Source organism: Rhinoraja longicauda, chromosome 32, assembly GCF_053455715.1.
Source record: "Rhinoraja longicauda isolate Sanriku21f chromosome 32, sRhiLon1.1, whole genome shotgun sequence".
NCBI lineage: Eukaryota > Metazoa > Chordata > Chondrichthyes > Rajiformes > Arhynchobatidae > Rhinoraja > Rhinoraja longicauda.
Window position 1 is genome coordinate 499,306 of NC_135984.1, and position 22,129 is coordinate 521,434.

The window sequence follows — 22,129 nt, forward strand, 5'->3', positions numbered from 1 at the left end:
TTAGGAATATGGACAGGTGATCTGACTGCCCCAGGTGTGGTAGTGGTGCTGACCTGAACCCCTTCTTAATATTTGAGTAAACCTTGTCTAGTGTGTTTTTCCCCCTGGTAGCACATCTTATGTGTTGTTCAAGTTTCGGGAGAACTGACTTTAGGTCTGCATGGTTGAAGTCCCCGGCTATGATGTGGGCTGCTTCTGGATATGTGCTCTGTTGTGAGTTTATTGCACCTAGCAGGTAGCCTAAAGCTGTGCTAGCGTTAGCATTCGGTGGGATGTAGACTGCTGTTACTATAACCCCTGTAAATTCGCGAGGAAGGTAAAAAGGCCTGCATTTAACTGTTAGGGACTCCAGATCAGGAGAACAGTGGCTATCTATGGTTTGGATATTAGTGCACCAGCTGTTGTGCACATAAATGCATAACCCCCCCCCCTTGCTCTTACCGGAGTCGATGTTTCTGTCCCAACGAAACGCTGTGCGCCCGGCTAGCTCAATGGCTCCGTCTGGGATAAGTGGATGAAGCCATGTCTCTGTTACTAAGAGAATGCAACAGTCCTCCACGAGTTTGTTTGCTGATATCTGTAGTTTAAGTTCGTCCATTTTGTTGATGATGGATCTGGCGTTGGTGAGGAACATGCTGGGTAGCGGTGGTTTGTGTGGCTGTCTCTTTAGCTTGGCAAGTATACCGGACCGGCATCCTCGCTTTTGCTTCCTGTTTCTCCTCCGTCTGCGACGCCTGTTCGCGCCGACAACTATCCACGGAGCGCCCGGTGTCCTGGCAATCTCTTCCGGTATATTTCGCGGGTGTGGAAATTCGCGCACAAGGTCCCGATTGCACTGGAATCCGATGATCAGAAGGTCCTTTCGGTTGTAGGTAGGATTTGCCTGATTTTCCTGGTTTGAATGACTAAATTTGACTAACAGACATAACACAGATAACACACATAAAACGCACCGAAAGGGAGAGCTGTGAGCCGCTGCGTCCGTGCGCGCCGCCATCTTTCTGTCTATCCCGCCTGAATATAGAATATCCCTGGATGTTGAGCTCCCAGCCTTGGTCACCCTGGAGCCATGTCTCCGTAATCCCAACTATATCATAATCATTAATAACTATCTCCACATTTAATTCATCCACCTTATTACGTATACTCCTTGCATTGAGACACAAAGCCTTCAGGCTTGTTTTTACAACACTCTTACCCCTTATACAATTATGTTGAAAAGTGGTCCTTTTTGATTTTTGCCCTGGATTTGTCTGCCTACCACTTTTACTTTTCACCTTGCTACCTGTTGCTTCTACCCTCATTTTACACCCCTCTGTCTCTCTGCTCATGCTCCCATCCCCCTGCCACATTAGTTTAAATCTTCCCCGACAGCCCGACTCCCCGACCATGTAATGTTTATGTTTAAAGACACATCGTGGCAACAGGCCCTTCAGCCCACCAAGTTCGTGCTGACCACCGATCACCCGTTCACCAGTTCTACGTCATCCTGGTTTCGTATCCTAACACGAGGGACAATTTAGAGAAGCCAATTAATCTACAAACCTGCACATCTTTGGGATGTGGGAAGAAACTGGAGCTGCCTGAGAAAGCCCATGCAGGTCCAGGTAACATCCCTGTAAGTCTTCTATGCATTCTTTCCATCTTAAAACCTTATATACTTAAGACCTTATATTTTTGTTGATTGACTTTATTTGACTTCATGGACCATCAAGTATTGGAGAGATCTTGAAGAAGGGTCTTGGCCCGAAACGTCACCAATTCCTTCTCTCCAGACATGCTGCCTGACCTGCTGAGTTACTCCAGCTTTTTGTATCTATCTTTGGATGAGTACTTGAATTGCTAAGGCATTGTAGGCCATGGACAAAGCATACAGGATAAGTATAAACGGGTATCTGATCATCGGCATGGATGTGGTGGTACAACATGCCTGGCTTTGGGCTATTTAACTCTAGGACTCTGTTTGTTTGTTTTGAAGAAGGGTCTCAACCCGAAACGACACCCATTCCTTCTCTCCAGAGATGCTGCCTGACCTGCTGAGTTACTCCAGCACTTTGTGTTTATCTTATGTCTATCTTTGTGTCTATGGTTTAAACCAGCATCTGCAGTTCCTTCATACACATCACTCTTTTGAAATGCCTTGAAACATGTTTGTAGTTTACAGACACTTAATGCTAGGTGTTGTTGAAATATTTCTCATTCAAATAGATCATTAGTAAAGTCTACTGCACTTGCTAATTTCTGAAGTTCTCATTTCTGGCTGCAGGATTTGAAGCTGGTGTCCTCTGGAACATCATGGGCTGTGAGACCAGAGCAAGCAGATGGACCTCTACTGGAGTTAAAGACTAAAGCATTAACAGCACAGTCCTCAGCGGATCACACCCAGGCTTCTGAATCAACACCAATGGATCCAAACGATGATTATTCCCACAGTGTCAAACCCACCGAGACTGAAGGGCTGGAGTTGTCCACATTAGAAGGAACAGGTTCAGAGGCACCTGTAGACGTTTACTTAGAAAATACCTCCCTGGGTTCCGAATCAATCTTGTTGGATTCACAGGATGGTTCTCCCCACATTGTCAAACCCACTGAGGCTCCAGTGGTGGAACTGCACACAATCGATGAGACAAAAGTAGAAGCACCCCCCGAAATTAGCTCAGGAAACATCACCCCTGGATCCGAATCAATATTGTTAGATTCAAAGGATGATGATCCCCATAGCATCAAACCTGCTGAAACCAATGAGGTGGTACCTCTGTTAGAGGCCACAACACCCACAGCATCAGGAGCAGCGGCCCCCATGTCTGTGCGTCGTAGACGGTGGCGCCGGAGGTTCAGTAAGTGGATAAAGCTAACACTGTGTTCCGTACCGCGCACGCCAGCCCATACACCACGAGATACCCACGGTCCCCATCACAATGGGTCAGTCAGTGACTCTACCACAGCTTCTAAACTTGCCAACAATGCTTCCCACATTACACTTTTATCTACTTTCTTCATTAAGATTAAGAAATTGAACAAAAGGGTACATAAAAAACACTGGACATGAAAACAAGCCCAGCAAGCACACCCTGCACTGGACACTGGCCCAGCAAGCATGCCCTGCACTGGACACTGGCCCAGCAAGCATGCCCTGCACTGGACACTGGCCCAGCAAGCACGCCCTGCACTGGACACTGGCCCAGCAAGCACGCCCTGCACTGGACACTGGCCCAGCAAGCATGCCCTGCACTGGACACTGGCCCAGCAAGCATGCCCTGCACTGGACACTGGCCCAGCAAGCATGCCCTGCACTGGACACTGGCCCAGCAAGCACGCCCTGCACTGGACACTGGCCCAGCAAGCATGCCCTGCACTGGACACTGGCCCAGCAAGCCTGCCCTGCACTGGACACTGGCCCAGCAAGCACGCCCTGCGCTGGCAACCCTTTGATATAACGACAGGACATAATGTGAACCGCAGGAAATCATTGGTCCAAAACGGTAGCTTTCTCCAGACACGCTAGAATCATGCCTCCTCAGTTGCTCTAGTATTGGTGACCATATCTTTAGCCCAAGACCCTGAGCTCTTGGACTTCACTCAACACCTCTCACTAATGGCCTCTCATCAGCTCTAATAAAGATACACCCTCACTATCTTCCTTTAACACACTCCTCAAAACCGACCTCTTTGACAAAGGGTCTCGATGCAAAACGTCACCAATCCTTCTGTCCAGAGATGCTGCCTGACCCGCCGAGTTACTCCAAGGTTGTGTGTCTGCCTTTGACCATGTGTTTGATCTCCTCCTCCTGTAGATCGATGTCTAATCGAGTCTGATAATGCCCCTCGGGCTGTGTTCTGCCCCAAAGCGCTCTCCAGACGTACCACTTGTTGTGTTGAGCAGAGGTTAGTGAGAAGGGAAGGCATCAGTAACTCCACTCTGCCTCCTGTCCCACAGGACCACGCAGACGACCACCGCGAGCCACCAAGAGGATCCTGGCCCTCCTGTGTGCAGTCACCATCCTTTCCTTCATTGTGGTCGGCATTTACTTCATTGGTAAGGCAACTTAAAGTTTTGTCTCATTAATGTGCAGGAAGGAACTGCAGATGCCGGTTTAAACCAAAGATGGACACAAAATGCTGGAGTAACTCAGCGGGTCAGGCAGCATCTCTGGAGAGAAGGAATGGGTGACATTTTGGGTTGTGATCCTTCTTCAGCCTGAAGAAACGTCACCCATTCCTTCTCTCCAGAGATGCTGCCTGTCCTGCTGAGTTACTCCAGCATTTTGTATCTATCTTCTTGTCTCATTAATGCTGCAACATGTAGGAATTTATCATCTTTCATTTCATTAAAATGGCTAATAACTGGTGAATGATTTCATCAGCACACACTGGGCATTGGTTCCTCCCATACTGAACATCCAAGTGCCCTTGCTCCCCATGTATGTTTACACCACCACAACACTGGCATCCATAGGAGAACGTGTAAACTTCACACCAGCAGCACCTGAGGTCAGGATTGAACCCAGGTCTCTGGTGCCGTGAGGCAGCAGCTCTACCTGCTGCACCACTGTTCCATCATTCAATAACATGGCTGTTCTTTAATCTCAGTGCTCCTTTCCTCATCAGCTTCCCATCCCTCAACTCTCTCAAGATCCAAATATCCATTGATATCCACCTTGAATGTCCTCAGCGGCTGTCTTCACACCCCTCAGGCGAAGGGAATTTTAAAGATTCTTTGCCCTCTGAGAGAAATGTCTCATCTCAGTTCAGAATGACCTGATGATTCAATAGGTCTTTTATTGTCACGTGCACCAATTAAGGTACAGCGATATTCAAATTACCATTCAGCCATACTAAAACAAAAGCAACAAGACACACAACTACATAAAAGTTACCATAAACATCCACGACAGTGGATTCCCCACATTCCTCACTGTGATGGAAGTCCAGCCTTCTTCCCTCTTTATTCCTTCACAGTCGGGGCAGTCGAACCATCCACAGTCCCTGTGTCGGGATGGTCGAAGGTCCTGCGGTTGGTCGTAAACACTCTGTGGGGTCTGACGGGATTGTTCCATTAGGGATCAGCATGGACTCAATGAACCTGGACAAGTTATTCATCACGTGGCATTATTGTGCATCCAGTGTGTAGGGGTTCAGACTCAAGTCCCCAGGTCCATTGTCCACACCTCTGGTCCACACCATTCAGCAATGTAAAAAGCAAGGTGCAAGATTTCCTTTACATTGATATCTCTGCTTGCCTTAAATAGTCAGTAATTAATTATGTGCAAGAACATAGAAAGAGATTCCTTGTAAACGGGAATGTGCAGGTATTGGCACTGTTCACTCTGCACTGAGAGCCTGGCTTTGGTATAAACACCTGCACCCAGAGAATGAATTTTGAAATTGTTGATCTAATACTGAAACTTGGTTGGGAAAGGTGATTCAAGTGAATCTGACCTGATGTCAGTCACCAAACTATTAAAGATTGAGGCATCGCCCAAAAGCAAAAAGAACTATCAATAATTGCACAGACTCATGTGGGAGGAAAGTACTTTGTGCTGGAAGCCAAACCTGCTGGGAGGAACCACTCCTTAGTTCAGTCAAGAAAACTGATATCAATTCTGCAGCTGGGTGAATTACAAAAACAAAAATGTTTTGTGCCATTCACAATCTCAAGATATCCCTATGTATTTAACAGCCAAAGGATAATTTATTGAATGAAAGAATATTTTAGGTCAGAGGCCATTCAGCCCATTGAGTTTATGCTGGCTCCTGTTAGACCAAGCACATCCATGCCGTTCCTCTGATCCCTCAAGGAGGGGAAGGACTTCAAAGGGCCCACAATTTAGAAAGAAGCGCAAAGCCTTCACAGATCAAGCCCGCCTTTAAACTCCTTCACGGGCACCTATTTTATGCCCACAAACAGGTGTGATGGACACTGAATTCTTCCTTCTTGGTGACTAAGCATGAATAATTACGTTATTTATTAAACGTACTATCAACCCAGATGAGTGTTTGAAGCTGCCCCAGATACCCTCATGTCTGTGATGTTGCTCATTACAAGGCAAAGACAGGAAGTTAACATCACATTCTAAGTGTTCGGCTTAGGACAGCACCAGGAAAGGCAGTCGTACACGGGCAGGTAGAAAAGGAATTACTTGCATTCTGATGTAAAGTAGTGACTAATGTGGTCTACCATAAAATGTAATTTATCATAATTATAAACTGATTAAACCTATTTTCAGACATCAAGCTTTGAAAGTTACTACAACATTTTATAATAGTATCCTTAGCCCTAGGAGAAAAGCATGTTTCAAATTTCAAATGAGAAATAAATGATAATTATTGATAGATTGTTTGGAGGGTTCAAAGCAGTGACAAGACTGTTGGAGAGAATTGGCCACTAAAAGAACAACGCTCAAATATCTCCTGCATGTCCCAGTGTGCACCACACCTCTGCTCTTGCTCCTCCTCCTCCCAGACAGAGCAGGACAGAGTTCCCATACCAGTCACATCTTCCTGTTCCCACCCCTTCCCACTTTGTGTAAGACAACTCCCTCGATTCACTCGCCACTTCTCACCCAACCCATTCCCTCGCCAGCTACTTCCCCAACAACATCAGGAGATACAACTCCTGCACCCTACCTCCTCTTTAACTTCCAAACAGGGAACTCAGCAGCACTTCCCGGTGAGACAAAGGATCACGTGTACATTTACAAACCTAGTGCACTGCATTCCCTGCTCCTAATGTGCCATCCTTTACATTGGCGAGACCAAGCGTAGACGTGATGACCATTTTGTTGGATCTCCCGATTGATAACCATTCTCGCCCTCCTTCCCATTCCCATATTGACCTTATTGTCTCCATTGCCATTGCCTTCATGTCCCCTGAACCCACACGGAATTGCAATACAACACTGTAATTCTCACAAGTATCCACTGGATCCCAGTTTCCCGCTATTGGTAGCTGTTCCTTGAGGATAATTGCCCGAGGCACGGGGAATGTTCCAAACACCCTACAGAATCCAAAATATAATCTTTGTGATTTGACAATATCCTCCTGTACATGTTGTATTCCCGATTTTCCATCAATGGTCCATGTGCATCAGAAAGAAATGGACATGGTGACATCTTAAATGGAAGTCAGTTTTACTTTAATTATTTGTTTTACATTAGTGAGACATTTGGAGAGGCCGATTGAAAAGAAAAACTTGATACCAACTGGGGGCAATCACCCCACCATGGACTGCAACACTACTGAGCAAAACTCCAGCAGCAGCCATCCACTCACAGGTTGGTGACGCACTGTACTCCTGGTCCACATCGTGAGCTTACTTTATAAACACACAGTCAAGGCATTGCTCAACCAATACTGGATCAATACTTGATCCATATTGATCTCAGGAAGGACTACGGTCAGAGTTAGTCTACTCCTGGAGTTAAATGACTCATGGTGTTAATCTCATCCTAGACTTAATCTCTCTCTCTGGAGTTAATCAATTTCTGTTTTTGATCAATTCTTCTTGTTACACCTTTAGAGTCATTTAATCATGGAGTCATGCAGCATGGAAACAGGCCCTTCGGCCCAACTTCCCCATGCCAACCAAGATGCCCCATCTACACTAGTCCCACCTGCCCACGTTTGGCCCATATCCCGCTAAACCATTCCTATCTATGTACTTTTCAAATGTCTTTTAAATATTGTCACAGTACCTGCCTCAACTACCACCTCTGACAGCTCGTTCCATTTACCCACCACCCTCTGTGTGATAAGGTTGCCACTCCGATTCCTATTAAATCTTTCCCCTTTCACCATAAACCTATGTCCCTAGGTTTTTGATTCCCCAACTCTAAGTAAAAGACTCTGCATTTACCTGATCTATTCCCCTCATGATATTATACACCTCTATAAGATCACCCCTCAGCCTCCTGTGCTGCAAGGAATAGAGTTCCAGCCTTCCCAACCTCTCCCTGTAGCTCAGCCATTGAGGTTCTGTCCTTGTAAACATCGGAGTCAGACTGCAACGATATTCTACATTCTGCCACTAGATTCTGTTCCTAGACTCCAATTATTCATCTGCTCATGCAGTTCTTTGGTTTTTTGTAAATCTGTTTCTGGTGCTGGTGTGTGGTTCTCATCTGCACCCGGACTTAATTTGCCCTAAAATCATGCATCTGGCTTTAACCTGGTGTTAGTTGGCCCTGCAGTGAATCTGCCTCTACAGCCAGTGAACCCCAGGAATGTACTTCTGATATTGACCTGCATTAGTCTGGACCTAAAGCTAAAATGTTCTGAGAATGTTCCTTGATAAAGTGGACCAACTTTGACCTAATGTCTTCCTAGATTGTAAATATTTAGCTTTCAGTTTCTTTCAGAATTAATTCTGTGAATTCGCTATTGGAGATACATAACCAATCGTGGCAAGGCTGGCTTCCTGCATGTGACACCAAGTGGAATTCCTCGCTGGGTAAACAGATGTGCAGATACATGGGACATATTGAGTATGCTGTCATTCTCACTCTACTCATTAAGAGCTTCTTATTCTCCCATCGGAGAGTTAAACCTTTTAACAAAATGTCAGAATCAATTCATTAGAAAATTACAGAGAAATTTCAGCAGACACTAGATTTTAACAAAATTTACAGCAGACATTAGATTTTTGGTCCAACTGTTCTTTGTTAGTATTTCTTTCCACTACGTTATTCTCTTTCCAGACATGTTTCCTGCTTTTTCTTTGTGTATTCGGTTGTTTTAGTTGTCAGGCATCTTAAATTATCTTTGAACAAAACAGTTTGTTGGGCCATTTCAGAGACCAGTGAAGAGAATCTCTCCCCCATTAAAACCCTACATCGTTTTAAAGACTGCAATTGCTCAAGGATTCTCAGACTTTCTTATGTTGTAATTTACCTGTTTTCCTGTCATCCACGGAATTCATAATCACTTCACAGGGTCTCATCAATCTCCAGTATTGGTTCAATCTGACGTTTAACTTTCAGTTTAACCTCTTTAGAAATAAACCCCAGCAATGGTCGTGTGCATCTTTAATTTGCCATTCTAACTTGAGTTTTAGAGATTAAACGGGAGTGGTTATTTTGGGGTGAACCCTGATCTTATTGTTAAATAACCCCATTCATTTACCTTATAATATGTAAAACAAGAGAGAGAGAGAGAGAGAGAGAGAGAGAGAGAGAGAGAGAGAGAGAGAGAGAGAGAGAGAGAGAGAGAGAGAGAGAGAGAGAGAGAGAGAGAGAGAGAGAGAGAGAGAGAGAGAGAGAGAGAGAGAGAGAGAGAGAGAGAGAGAGAGAGAGAGAGAGAGAGAGAGAGAGAGAGAGAGAGAGAAAAAGAGAGAAAAGGATCTAGCTTTTACAAATAAGGTTCTTCCTCTCATAAATTTCACTCCCCCATCACCAAAATAACAAAACTAGAACCGCCTCAGTCATCCTTGCCCAAGAACAGCGTACAATGTTTTAATATTATATTAAATAAGGTGCCCTCTTTAAACTTTACATTGGAGATACAGCGTGGAAACAGGGCCATCAGCCGGCTGAGTCCATGCCAGGCAGCGATCACCCCGTACACTAGCACTATCCTTCACACAAGGGACAATTACAATTTTATCAAAGCCAATTAACCTACAAACCTGCACATCTTTGGAGCACCTGGAGAAAACCCACATGGTCACAGGGAGAACAGACAGCACCCGTAGATAGGATCAAACCCAGGTCCCTGGCACTAGGGGGCAGCAACACTACCACTGTGCCACTGTGTCACAGGACAACTCCACCATCACCCATTAGCCAGCATCTACTCCATCAGAAGAGTGCCTAAAGTCTGCTCCATTTCCATTTGTTTTAAACACATACAGAGGGTAGTAGGTATATGGAGCTGGTCAGGTTGCCCGTACCCCTCTGCCCACTCACACCTGATCCCTGTCTCCAGTGGAGGGTTACGAGCTGGAACTGACCCAACCACCAACCCACAGAACGTCAACAACTCCAGTGTTGCCATCCTTTGCCTTGCACTGGGACAGAATGGCAATCACTTTGTGAAGATTGGAAAAGGTGAAACAAGGTTGTCCTTGGCCAGGAATCAATCGCAATGTTGTTATTCTAGTAACATAACTGCGGCATAACGAGAACCATACAAATCTACTGTGTGCTTATGGGATACCATTCAGTTACAGAATGTCATAATGAAGGGCAATTAATAATTTGTATGATGTTATGCACACATTGTGAAGCGTACCACATATCTTCAAAGCCTCATGGATATTACAAATAGGTTTTGATTGAGAAAATCAAAATATTTTGATGCAGCCTGAAATACTTCCACTTTTCTGGAAGGAAGTCGCAGCATAAACACAAGAAGCCAGGCACGCGATGAGATAGCGGGCTAGTTCACCAGCACCTAATCCACCAGCTTAAATATTCCCTCTCCCCACACTGGAACATTGTGCGTGCACTGTGAGGTTACTGATAGGGAACGCTGCTCTATCTCACCAAAACTAGCACATCACAAACCAATGACCACTGCCCACTAACGGACAAGGTCAGAGGATGTATAAACATGTCACCACCACCACTTTCCCATCCACATCACAGCCTGCTGTGACCAGGAAATATAAGACCATCTCTTCACCATGCTGGAACTTCCAACCCAACAACCTAATGGGAATTCCTGCACCTCCATAACTGAAGCAGTTGATAAAGCTGGCTCAGCACCACCTTCCAGGATGCAGCTAAATGCTAACCTTGCCAGCAATGCCCAAAGATTGAAAGATAGAGCATGGAAATAGGCCCTTTAACCTACCGCGTCCACGCCGACCATTCATCACCCCTCACTCTAGTTCCACATTATCCCACCTACTTATCAACTGCAAGGATGGAGCATTTTGCAGAAGTCAATTATCCTACAAACCCACTCATCTTTGGGAAACCAGAGCATTCTAAAGAAACCCACGCAGTCAAAGGGAGAATGTGCAAACTTCACACAGACAGCATCTGTGGTCAGGATCGAGGCCAGGTCTTTGGTGCTGTGAGGCAGCAGCTCTTGCAGCTATGGCACAACTAATAGTCCAAGGTATTACTGTATTCAACGACTAGAGGCAATGAGCAGACCCCACTTTGTACATCGGTTTAACAATCTCACAGCAGAAATGTAAAATGTTCACTGGGAGAGCTTCAAAGAAATTCACTTTCCATATTTACAATGTGTTAAATGCAAAAAGAAAGTGGATTTGAAGATGTGCAGCACTTATGTTTGCAGGGCCTGATTATATGTTGACAGTACCAACAGTGAAATGGAAATCCTGTCATTTGTTCTTTTATTCCACAGATACCTGAACTGGAGTGTAATTAATGTGAGTGAGATTGAGAGTAATTACACACAGGGTTTCGCTGAGATTACTGATGAGCTGGACAGCGATTTGGAAAACATCTGGAGCCACAGGTTGTTCACATTTCCTCTAACGTGCGTCTGTATAATTACACGTGTGTCTGCAGAAAGGGGGAATTATAAGAAACATTCAGAAAACCAATGTGTTGGAATTGACTGCTTGAAAGCGAACAGTCTTGTTGTGCCTTTTCCTAAAAATGTGATTCTTTTTTGACCGACATCAGGTCCATCACAACCACATGTGCTTTAGACACAGCAGTGCATGTCGTAGACACAGCAGTGCATGTCGTAGACACAGCAGTGCATGTCGTAGACACAGCAGTGCATGTCGCTGTCAGTGAGGGAACACCAGAGGTAATTAGGAGGTTGTATAATAGCAAACCATGACAGGGCATGTCTATTTACCAGAATTTAGATCACTTTGGAGATACAGCATAGAAACAGGCCCCTCGGCCCACCGAGTCCACACTGATCATTGATCACCTGTTCACACTAGTTCTATGTTATCCCACTTACTCATCCACTCCTTTGACTGTAGGGGCAATTTACAGAGGCCAATTATCCTACAAACCCACAGATCTTTGGGATGTGGGATGAAACCGGAGAACCCAGAAGAAACCTACCAAGTCACAGGGAAAACATGCAAACTCCACACAGACAACAGCCAAGAACAGGATGGAACCCGGGTCCCTGGAGCTGTGAGGCAGCAGCTCTACCATTGCCCAAGTGTGCTGCCTTTCCAAAGTTAAAATAAACTTCAGTAATGACTAACATTCTTACTAGTCACTTATATATTTAGTAACCGATCTATTTTACACTCTGTGATAAATGATATAACGTCAACATTTCTTTTATCTTTTTAACTGCTTCAGTCTAGCGGTATAATAAAAGTTTGAACAGGAGTCTGAAGCAATCACCCACCAGCCTCTAGAGGTAGATGTTGATCTTCGATGCCCCAAAGTACTGGTGGCACTGACAGTGCCAGTCAGTCTCAAACTCGCCCAGTGGAACCAGGCCCGGTGAAGTCAGGCAGTGCTGTGTCTATCACGGGATACTCTGGGATTGGGATACAATGCTAACCTCAGCCTCATCTGCATGCAATCGTAAGGGAGAGGGAAGTAGAATTCTCTCTCAACTCATGGCCAATATTTATCTCCAAAACATTCTCATTAAAACAGGTTCTCCAGTTATTATCACGCCACTGTGCATGTGTGGTCACGTTGTCGTCTTTACAACAGAGCTGATCCGCCCAAAGTGTCTAACTCAATGCCAAACACATTGGGAAAGCACAGGCCTGTGGGAGTACTTTATAAAAATGCCTGCCTTCCTTCTTCCTAAGTCACTAGAACAAGCAGATCCATAATACCCACTTTCCACTCACTCATTAGTTGTCGTTGATGCAAGGTATTTCCATTCCTTGTGGCATCTGCATGAAAATGCTTCCTTGTTTTCTTTCTTGCCAGGACCAGCTGTAAATCTGGAAGCGTAATCGCATTGAAGTGTTCTGGTAAGTGCATCTGCTCAAAATACAACGTTACAATCACTCTTTCAATTTGGCGACCTGCAAGCAGGTTTGTGTGCGGGTAAGGTTAATGTTTCAGCTGTTGAACTATCATCTGCCATGCTGCCATGCATGCTCCGACTATACTGGAATGACCCCACATTGTAACCACCTCCCACAATTCTGTGTCTATTAACTTCATTCACCAGAGTGAGAGTCAGCCTTACAGTCATGTCATTAAGAATCCTACATGTGCATAAACTGATAACATTCTGCTCATTATTAAGCAATGACATTTAGCAAAAAGAGACACATATATTAGTTCTATGTCGTGCCATTTTCTCATCCACTCCCCACACACTAGGGGCAACATTACAGAGACCAATAAACCTACAAACCTGCACGTCCTTGTGATGTGGGAGGAAACCGGAGCACCCGGAGGAAATCCATGCCATCATAGGCACGACGTGCAAACTCCACACAGACAGGTCAGGATTGATCCTGAGTCTATGGCGCTGTGAAGCAGCAGCTCTACCTGCTGCACCATGTGATGCTGTCAGAGATTAGTTTGAGCCAAGTGTACCCTTTTGTGTCAGGACTCTATGTATTCTTCGGGCTCATTGTCTGATACCCCTTCCTTTACAAAGAAAGCAAACCCCTCCCTCTCCTTCCCCCACTCGGCCCCTCTGTTGAGAAAGGACACTGAAGTACTAATGCTGGGTGGGTATTAAGTACTGGAACAATACTGACTGTTGCGAATCAATACTCCTGAGTATTGATTCCATGAGACCAACAACCAAAGCATTGGTTTCTCTTCACTTCTAGTGCACCCAAAGTTTAAGTCAAGCATCATTACGCGGGCTGCCTAACCTTAACTCTGCTTTCTCTTTCAACATGGAGTTTGCGGAGAGAAACATGACTTCTCCATGATTGTTGGAGGGCATGAGGCAGCGAAGGGCAGCTGGCCCTGGCAGGCCACCCTGTACCAGAACTACAAGCACACATGTGGAGCCTCCATCCTCAACCAGTACTGGCTCATCACCGCTGCCCACTGTGTGTACAGGTCAGTCCGCCTTTCATCCGCAACATCGCAGCTCTCTGGATAAGCATTTCCTCGTTACCTATTCTAGAGCAAATCTGATAGTTTAATGTTTAGACAGATTCAGCTGGGGTGAAAGTGATCATCACATTAATTACACATGGAACTCGCATTGTTACAAGTGACTGAGGATTCACGATGTACAAATTGTAACCTGTAACTATCCTATACTCTACATTTCTCTGGTAAAATCTCTTTACTTTTACCAGTAGTTCTAACTTGGCTCAAGGATCCTGTATCTCATTGCTCTCGTTGATTGTATCTCTTTTTTAATGGGACTCTGTAGACGGTTTGCTGCAGTGTCCATTTTACAGAGTTACCAGGCATCATTTGCAGTGGGACAGATAGATTGCTTGCTGTGAATTTTCACTTTCAACATGTCAGCTAACACTGTGATGTCAGTAGTCACCATGGGATAGTATTTGTCCTTAGTTGTTGCTGCTAACCAGTTTTCGTTATTCAACTCTGGGGAGGCTGGTGTCTAATGCCATCATCCCTGCTAAAACAATCACATTCAAATATCGATACCATGTATTTTGATTGGCAATATTTATTTCCTCTGTTATTTATTTCTCTTTCGCATCAATGCAAAGTGCTTGAGCATAGAGTGAAACAATAAGAATAATCTCTCAATCACTCAGTCTCAGTTAGCAAACCTCTTCAGTTTTAGCACAACGTAATAGTTGTTTGGTTATGGTACTTCAGCAATGCACCTTTGCTTTAATGCCTGAATATTTTTTTTCTCCACAAATTCACATTCCATTATCACACTCAGGCATACAACCCATCCATATTTGTTCTAATGGAAAATTACTGAATCGGAAACAAGCTTACTCCAAGGACATTGCAAGACCTAAGAGAATTTTTTAGTTCATTTTAGTTTATTGTCACATGTACCAGGGTACAGTGAAAAGCTTTTGTTGCGCGCTATCCAGTCAGACAGAAATACATGATTACAATTGAGCCATTTACAGTGTATAGATGCATGATAAGGGAATAATGTTTAGTGCAAAGTAAAGCCAGCAAAGTCTGATCAAGGATAGTCCGAGGGTCACCAAAGAGGTAGGTAGATAGTAGTTCAGCACTGCTCTCTGGTTGTGGTGGGATGATTCAGTTGCCTGATAACAGCTGGGAAGAAACTGTCCCTGAATCTGGAGGTGTGCGTTTTCACAATTCTGTACTTTTTGCCTGATGGAAGAGGAGAAGAGGGAGTGACCGGGGTGAGACTGGTCCTTGATTATGCTGCTGGCCTTGCCGAGGAAGTGTGAGGTATAAATGGAGTCAATAGAAGGGAGGTTGGTTTGTCTGATGGTCTGGGCTGCGTCCACAATTCACTGCAATTTCTTGCAGCTTGGATGGAGCTGTTCCCAAACCAAGCTGTGATGCATCCTGATAAGATGCTTTCCATGGTGCATCTGTAGAACTTGGTGAGCGTTGTAGGGGACATGCCGAATTTCCTAAGCTTTCTAAGGAAGAAGTGCCGTTGGTGTGCCAGCTTGGTCCTTGCTCCAATCTGGTGGTCCAGGAGAAGTTGTTGGTGATATTGACTCCTAGGAATTTGAGGTTTGCGACCATCTCCTCTTTGGCGCCGTTAATGCAGACTGGGGAGTGTGGACCGCTTCACTCCTGAAGCCCATCTCTATCTCCTTTGTCTTGCTGACATTGAGAGAAAGGCTGTTAGACAATAGACAATAGAAAGTTGTCTCGGCATCAGGACATGAGGGTCTCAATCTGTGTCTCATCGTTTTATTTTTATTTAACCTCATTAAGACAACTGCCTTAGAAATATGGGATCCACCCATTGGTGGTTCACTGAATGATGGACGTGTGTGACTTGCACAGACATGCAGAGTGTGATTATATTCACCATAAGGGCAGAGCAAACGCAATCAACAACATGCACGTTTAAGCAGTTCTCTGTAACTTTCAGTGACCTACCTTCCTCCCTCTACATCCTGTTAGAATAAGAATCTGCTCATGATAACAATATGAGCAATATGAGAAGTTTTGGTCTCATTGACCTGTTGCTTCACCACTTGGAGGTCGAGGAAAATTAGAGTTTTTTCTCACAGGTTTCTGAAAGGGAGTGGCAGTGTGGGGTGTAAACAATGTGGGGCGTAAACAGTGTGGGGCGTAAACAGTGTGGGGCGTAAACAGTGTGGGGTGTAAACAGTGTGGGGCATAAACAATGTGGGGTGTAAACAGTGTGGGGCGTAAACAATGTGGGGTGTAAACAGTGTGGGGCGTAAACAGTGTGGGGCGTAAACAATGTGGGGTGTAAACAGTGTGGGGCGTAAACAGTGTGGGGCGTAAACAGTGTGGGGCGTAAACAGTGTGGGGCATAAACAGTGTGGGGTGTAAACAGTGTGGGGCGTAAACAGTGTGGGGCATAAACAGTGTGGGGTGTAAACAGTGTGGGGCGTAAACAGTGTGGGGCATAAACAGTGTGGGGTGTAAACAGTGTGGGGCGTAAACAGTGTGGGGCATAAACAGTGTGGGGTGTAAACAGTGTGGGGCGTAAACAGTGTGGGGCATAAACAGTGTGGGGTGTAAACAGTGTGGGGTGTAAACAGTGTGGGGCGTAAACAGCCAGTTGCTCCAAATGGGAGTGGGAGTGTGGGGTGTAAACAGTGTGGGGCGTAAACAGTGTGGGGCGTAAACAATGTGGGGCATAAACAGTGTGGGGTGTAAACAATGTGGGGCATAAACAGTGTGGGGTGTAAACAATGTGGGGCATAAACAGTGTGGGGTGTAAACAGTGTGGGGTGTAAACAGTGTGGGGTGTAAACAGTGTGGGGCATAAACAGTGTGGGGTGTAAACAGTGTGGGGTGTAAACAGTGTGGGGTGTAAACAGTGTGGGGTGTAAACAGTGTGGGGTGTAAACAGTGTGGGGTGTAAACAATGTGGGGCGTAAACAGTGTGGGGCGTAAACAGCCAGTTGCTCCAAATGCTGCATCGAGGACAAGGGACATTGTCTAAGACCTGGCTTTTCATGTAGTACTGGTTTTCTATTTATGCAGAGTTACAAATCTTGGGAATTCTCTCCCAACATGGCATGGATGTTTGGGCGCTGGGTGCAGTCTAGGTTCGGGGAGATCAGCAGATATGGAGGTGAGGTGGGTGTAGGGAGGAGAGCCTACAGGATCAACCACAACCTATTGAACAAAGGCTAAACTCAATGACCTGTGGAATACTTATGATTCCATTCCTTCCGGTGTTCACAAGTTCACTAGTTATAAGAGTAGCATTGGGCCATTTGGCCCATCGGGTCGACTCCGCCATTCAATCATGGCTGATCTCTGCCTCCTAATCCCATTTTCCTGCCTTCTCCCCATAACCCTTGACACCCAAGAATCAAGTATCTGTCTATCTCTGCCTTAAAAATATTCACTGACTTGGCCTCCACAGCCCTCTGTGGCAATGTGTTCTGCAGATTAACTACCCTCTGACTAAAGAAATTCCTCCTCACCTCCTTTCTAAAAGAGTGTCCTTTAATTTCGAGGCTGTGACCTCTGGTCTTAGACTCTCCCACCAATGGAAACATCCTTTCCACATTCACTCTATCTATGCCTTTCATTATTCTTTAAGTTTCAAAGAGGTCTCCCTCAACCTTCTAAACTCCAGCGAGTACAGGCCCAGTGCTTTGAAATGCTCATCATATGCTAACCCAATCATTCCTGGAATCATTCTTGTAAACCTCCTCTGGACCCTCTCCAGAGCCAACACATCCTCCCTCAAATATGGGGCCCAAGTTTGCTCACAGTACTTCAAATACGTCCTGACCAGAGCCTTATAGAACCTCAGCATTACATCCCTGTTTTTGTATTCAAGCACTCTTGAAATAAATGCTAGCATTGAATTTGCTTACCTTACTACCGATTCGACTTGCAGATTAACTTTTTGGGAATCCTGCACCAGCGCTCCCAAGTCCCTTTGCACCTCCAATTTCTGGATTCTCTCTCCATTTAGAAAAAAATCTACACCTTTATTCGTATTACCAAAATGCGTGACTCCGCACAACTATTTGATCTGCCACTTTTCTGCCCAATCTCCTAACCTGTCCAAGTCCTTCTACAGAGTACCTTGCTACCTCTACACTGCCTGCCCCTCCACCTATCTGCAAACTTGGCCACACAGCCTTCAATCCCCTCGTCCAAATCCACCGATCACTGTTAAGGAGCTCCTTCCATTTCAGGTCACCACTGGCACGCTACTGGCGGGTGTATGTTGGGATTTTGGACAGAGAAGTCATTCTATTCACCGGCCATCCCACTTTCGCGGTGGAGAAAATAATCTACAGCAACAGCTACAACCACGAAACCCACGACTATGACATTGCCCTGATGAAGCTGACAAGACCAATTACATTTTCAAGTAGGAACTTTGTTTGAACAAGTGCTAAAGATGTCATGTACTATCTGCTGTGCTTTCTGTACAATGGGACTTAATTTTAATTGTAAAGTAAAATGTGTGTGATCCAGAGTTTTTAAATGAGGATGATTTTTAATCCCTGTTTTTCCTTTACTCTGTACGATGGATTCCTAGCAAAAGAAGACAGATCTGTAAATGCAAAATTCCTTTCGTTCTTCCTATTTCTCCTCGACCTGCCTTACCTCCACATTCCAAAAGATGCAGACTCTTGCAGTGGTTGGGCTTTTCCAAGAGCAGCACACCCTGGACAAAGGTCTTCCCTCAGTCAATGTCATTAACATGCACCCATTGCTCAGCCTTCCCAATGAAATCAATTGAACTACTGACAAGATAACCGTTCAAATGGCCCACAAACTTCATTCTTTTAGTGGAGCAGAGAGGTTTACACAGGAGTTGCCTGTATCCAGAAACCGATAGCTGTCAGTGTTCAGTTGTAGCTTCACTGGCACTGGTCTGTCTGCCCCCCCCTCTACTCCTGCCATCTCCTCTACTCATGCCCCCTTCCCCTCTACTCGTGCCCCCTTCCCCTCTACTCATGCCCCCTTCTCCTCTACTCATGCCTTCCCCTCTACTCCTGCCTTCCCCTCTACTCATGCCCCCTTCCCCTCTACTCATGCCCCCTTCCCCTCTACTCATGCCTTCCCCTCTACTCATGCCCCCTTCCCCTCTACTCATGCCCCCTTCCCCTCTACTCGTGCCAACTGATCACTCTTCCTTTCTTTTCTTCATTTTACATTCCCAGCACTTCAACGCATCTTCAAATACTCGTTTCTTTTCCAGATATGGTGAGGGCGATCTGTTTGCCCAGATTCAATCAGCAGATCGTACCGGGTAGGAAGTGCTGGATATCAGGCTGGGGCTTTGCAAGTGCAGATGCCTGTAAGTGTGAAGCACGTTGGGATAACGGGAGGTTAGCAGCAGAGGATGTAGGCGTGTAACTCACCAACGCTTTGCTTCTTTCAGACGATACAGAAAATATATTAAAGGAGGCATCTGTGCCTCTCATCAGCACCGAGCGATGTAACAGCAGCTGTATGTACAACGGGGCCTTAACACCAAGAATGCTGTGTGCTGGCTACAGGGAGGGCAAGGTGGATGCGTGCCAGGTGAGGGCAGATGGTGGAGGCTTGGGCATGTGGACTGGGTGATGCCATTGTGTGAGGGCCGGGCTGAGCTAAGGATAGTTACAGGGTGACAGCGGTGGAGGCTTGGGCATGTGGACTGGGTGATGCCATTGTGTGAGGGCCGGGCTGAGCTAAGGATAGTTACAGGGTGACAGCGGTGGAGGCTTGGGCATGTGGACTGGGTGATGCCATTGTGTGAGAGCTAGGCTGAGCCTGTGGATGGTTACAGGGTGACAGCGGTGGACCACTCGTGTGTGAGGGGATGAACGCCTGGCATCTCATCGGGGTGATCAGTTGGGGTCTCGGTTGCGCTGAAGCTAATCACCCTGGAGTCTACACAAAGGTTTCAGAATTCAGAGAATGGATATACAGTGTTATTGAGGTAAGGACACATGTCTACAGAATTAATATAAAGTACTATAAATTTTATCTTTTAGTAATAAAAGGATAAATTCAGATGTACCTAGTTTTATTTCCCCCATCTATCCATGATCAAATGAGCAACATTTAGCTTTCTAACACAGTCTCCATGAGTTACATATTTACAAGGTCACACACACTGGACTTGCTGAGGAGTGATATTACTACTCATCTTCAGAACTTCAGTAATATTGTCTTCATTGGTCTGTGAATCCAAAACAAATAGCTGTGCTTGCATGAATTCACACTTCACAGATGCATGAAATCCAAGAAAAGTTCATGCAAATAGCAACAACTTGTATTGTAACATTGTGGAACATTGTGGAACTTTAACATTATGGAACATTGCAAAGCATATCACAGAAGTGGAAGCAGACAAAATTGACCCTGAACCAAATAAGAGACTAGTTTTTAGAGATACCGTTTGGAAAAAGGTCCCTGGGCCCAGCAGGTCCACGCCGGCCAGCAATCACCCGTACATTTCTGTTAGCCCAGTTTCACATCCTAACACGAGGGACAATTTACAAAAGCCATTATCAGGTGAAGATACCCTGCCAGTCCCTCAGAGTAACACTAGCGTTTTGTATCTAACTTAAACAATTTGCTTTTCAAATGTGTGGGAATGCCATCCAGTCACAGGGAGAGCGTGGAAGGTCCACACACAAACAGCCATGAACCCCGGTCGGTCTCTGAGTCTGGGAGCAGATGCTTTACCCGCTGCATCACCGTTATTCTTCTTATTGATTTCACGGAAAGATATTAGAGTGCAAGGAATCGTGATGGGTCGATACTGCAAGGGTGTTTCCTACGGTGGGAGAAACTAGAAACTCAACGCAGTGCTGGAGGAAGAGGTCAGCCATTTAAGATTAGCAGGAATTTATTTTCACAGAAGGTTGTAGGTGTTGTCATTGAATATACTCAAGCAGAGACAGATGTTTACACTGTAGGACAATCAACAGTATTGGGACCATGAAGGACTGTGGAGGACAGAGATCAAGGAAATTATTACCTTGTTCCATGTCTGATCAGGCCCATTCTAGCTCATATTTCCCATAAACAGCAGCTAAAAGCTACACCTGTTTCCTTGTGCCTAAATGACCATCAATTTAATTCTGTAACGTGTCCTCTTTCTTAGGGATAGCACAGCCCAATGATTCAGAAAGCATTCAACAATCTACTGGAGTAACAAGAAGAATACTTTGCATAGAAGCAGAATGGAACAATCCTCAGTGTAAAGAAGGTTAACGGTAACTGTTGGATGAGACCCACTGAGTGAGAACCATCGTGCTTGCCTCAGACAAAGCTCAGAGACCTGGTTTTCCCAAATGGACATCAGTGGACTTTCTTGTCGGTTCATTAACTCTGCATCATTGACTCTTACAAAAAAGGCGTTTCCCTCATGAAATACCAACATCATGGATCTAAAGGTGTGCCACTGTGCACTTCGATGTTTTGTACACTTCTTCAATCCACTGTTTGAGAATCTGCATCTGTTTTGACACAAATAATAAGATGAGCTGTTCTCAAACCACTTTGGCCACAATAGCTGATGATCAGGTTCAGTGAAAATGTTCAACATGCCAACATAAATGATCTTTTTAGCTTATATTTCACTTCATTTGGAGTGCTGCAATGATGGGTCTTGCTGCAAAGAGGTGCTCGCTGGCAAATTAAACATTGTTTTTCAAACTGCCTTGTTCATGAGAGACATATTCAACTTGTTGAGTATATATCTAGGCAGTTTCATCTGCCTTGTCACCCCTTGGAACCAGTTATTTTATTTTCCAAGTTTCTTTATTACCGGGAAAGACAAAAGAGATTGAAAAATTGAGATACAGACCTATTTCTGTTTGATAGCCATATCAGTTTTCCCACTCAGTCTACAGTTGATGGATTGGTGGAGATTAATCTATTGTAATGGGGACAGTCCAAAGATGGATGATACCCAGACTCAGCTGATATTTATCAGCAACTCTTTACAACACACTGCAAGTAAAAAGACAAATTTATGGATAGGACAGGTTTGGAAGGATATGGGCCAAGCACAGGCAGGTGGTACGAGTGTAGCTGGGAGATTGTTGGCCGGTGTGGGCAAGTTGGGCCAACAGGCCTGGATCCACGCTGTATCACTCTTTGTCTCTATGACAAATTTCACATTGCTCAACGTTTTTTGGGC

At 45.1% G+C, this 22,129-nt stretch overlaps 1 protein-coding gene across 1 annotated transcript; it reads left to right on the forward strand.

The window, feature by feature from the left end:
• The first annotated feature begins 1,595 nt into the window (after positions 1–1,595).
• On the forward strand, positions 1,596–21,612 carry LOC144608620 (transmembrane protease serine 5-like). Its single transcript, XM_078426593.1, has 13 exons — positions 1,596–1,607; positions 2,267–2,837; positions 3,938–4,036; positions 7,159–7,275; positions 8,349–8,484; positions 11,318–11,431; positions 12,841–12,884; positions 13,779–13,941; positions 18,174–18,352; positions 19,190–19,288; positions 19,373–19,515; positions 19,763–19,915; positions 21,089–21,612. Exons 1-13 carry the CDS (start codon positions 1,596–1,598, stop codon positions 21,092–21,094), a joined length of 1,836 nt encoding a protein of 611 aa, XP_078282719.1. The 3' UTR covers positions 21,095–21,612.
• Positions 21,613–22,129: the final 517 nt, after the last annotated feature.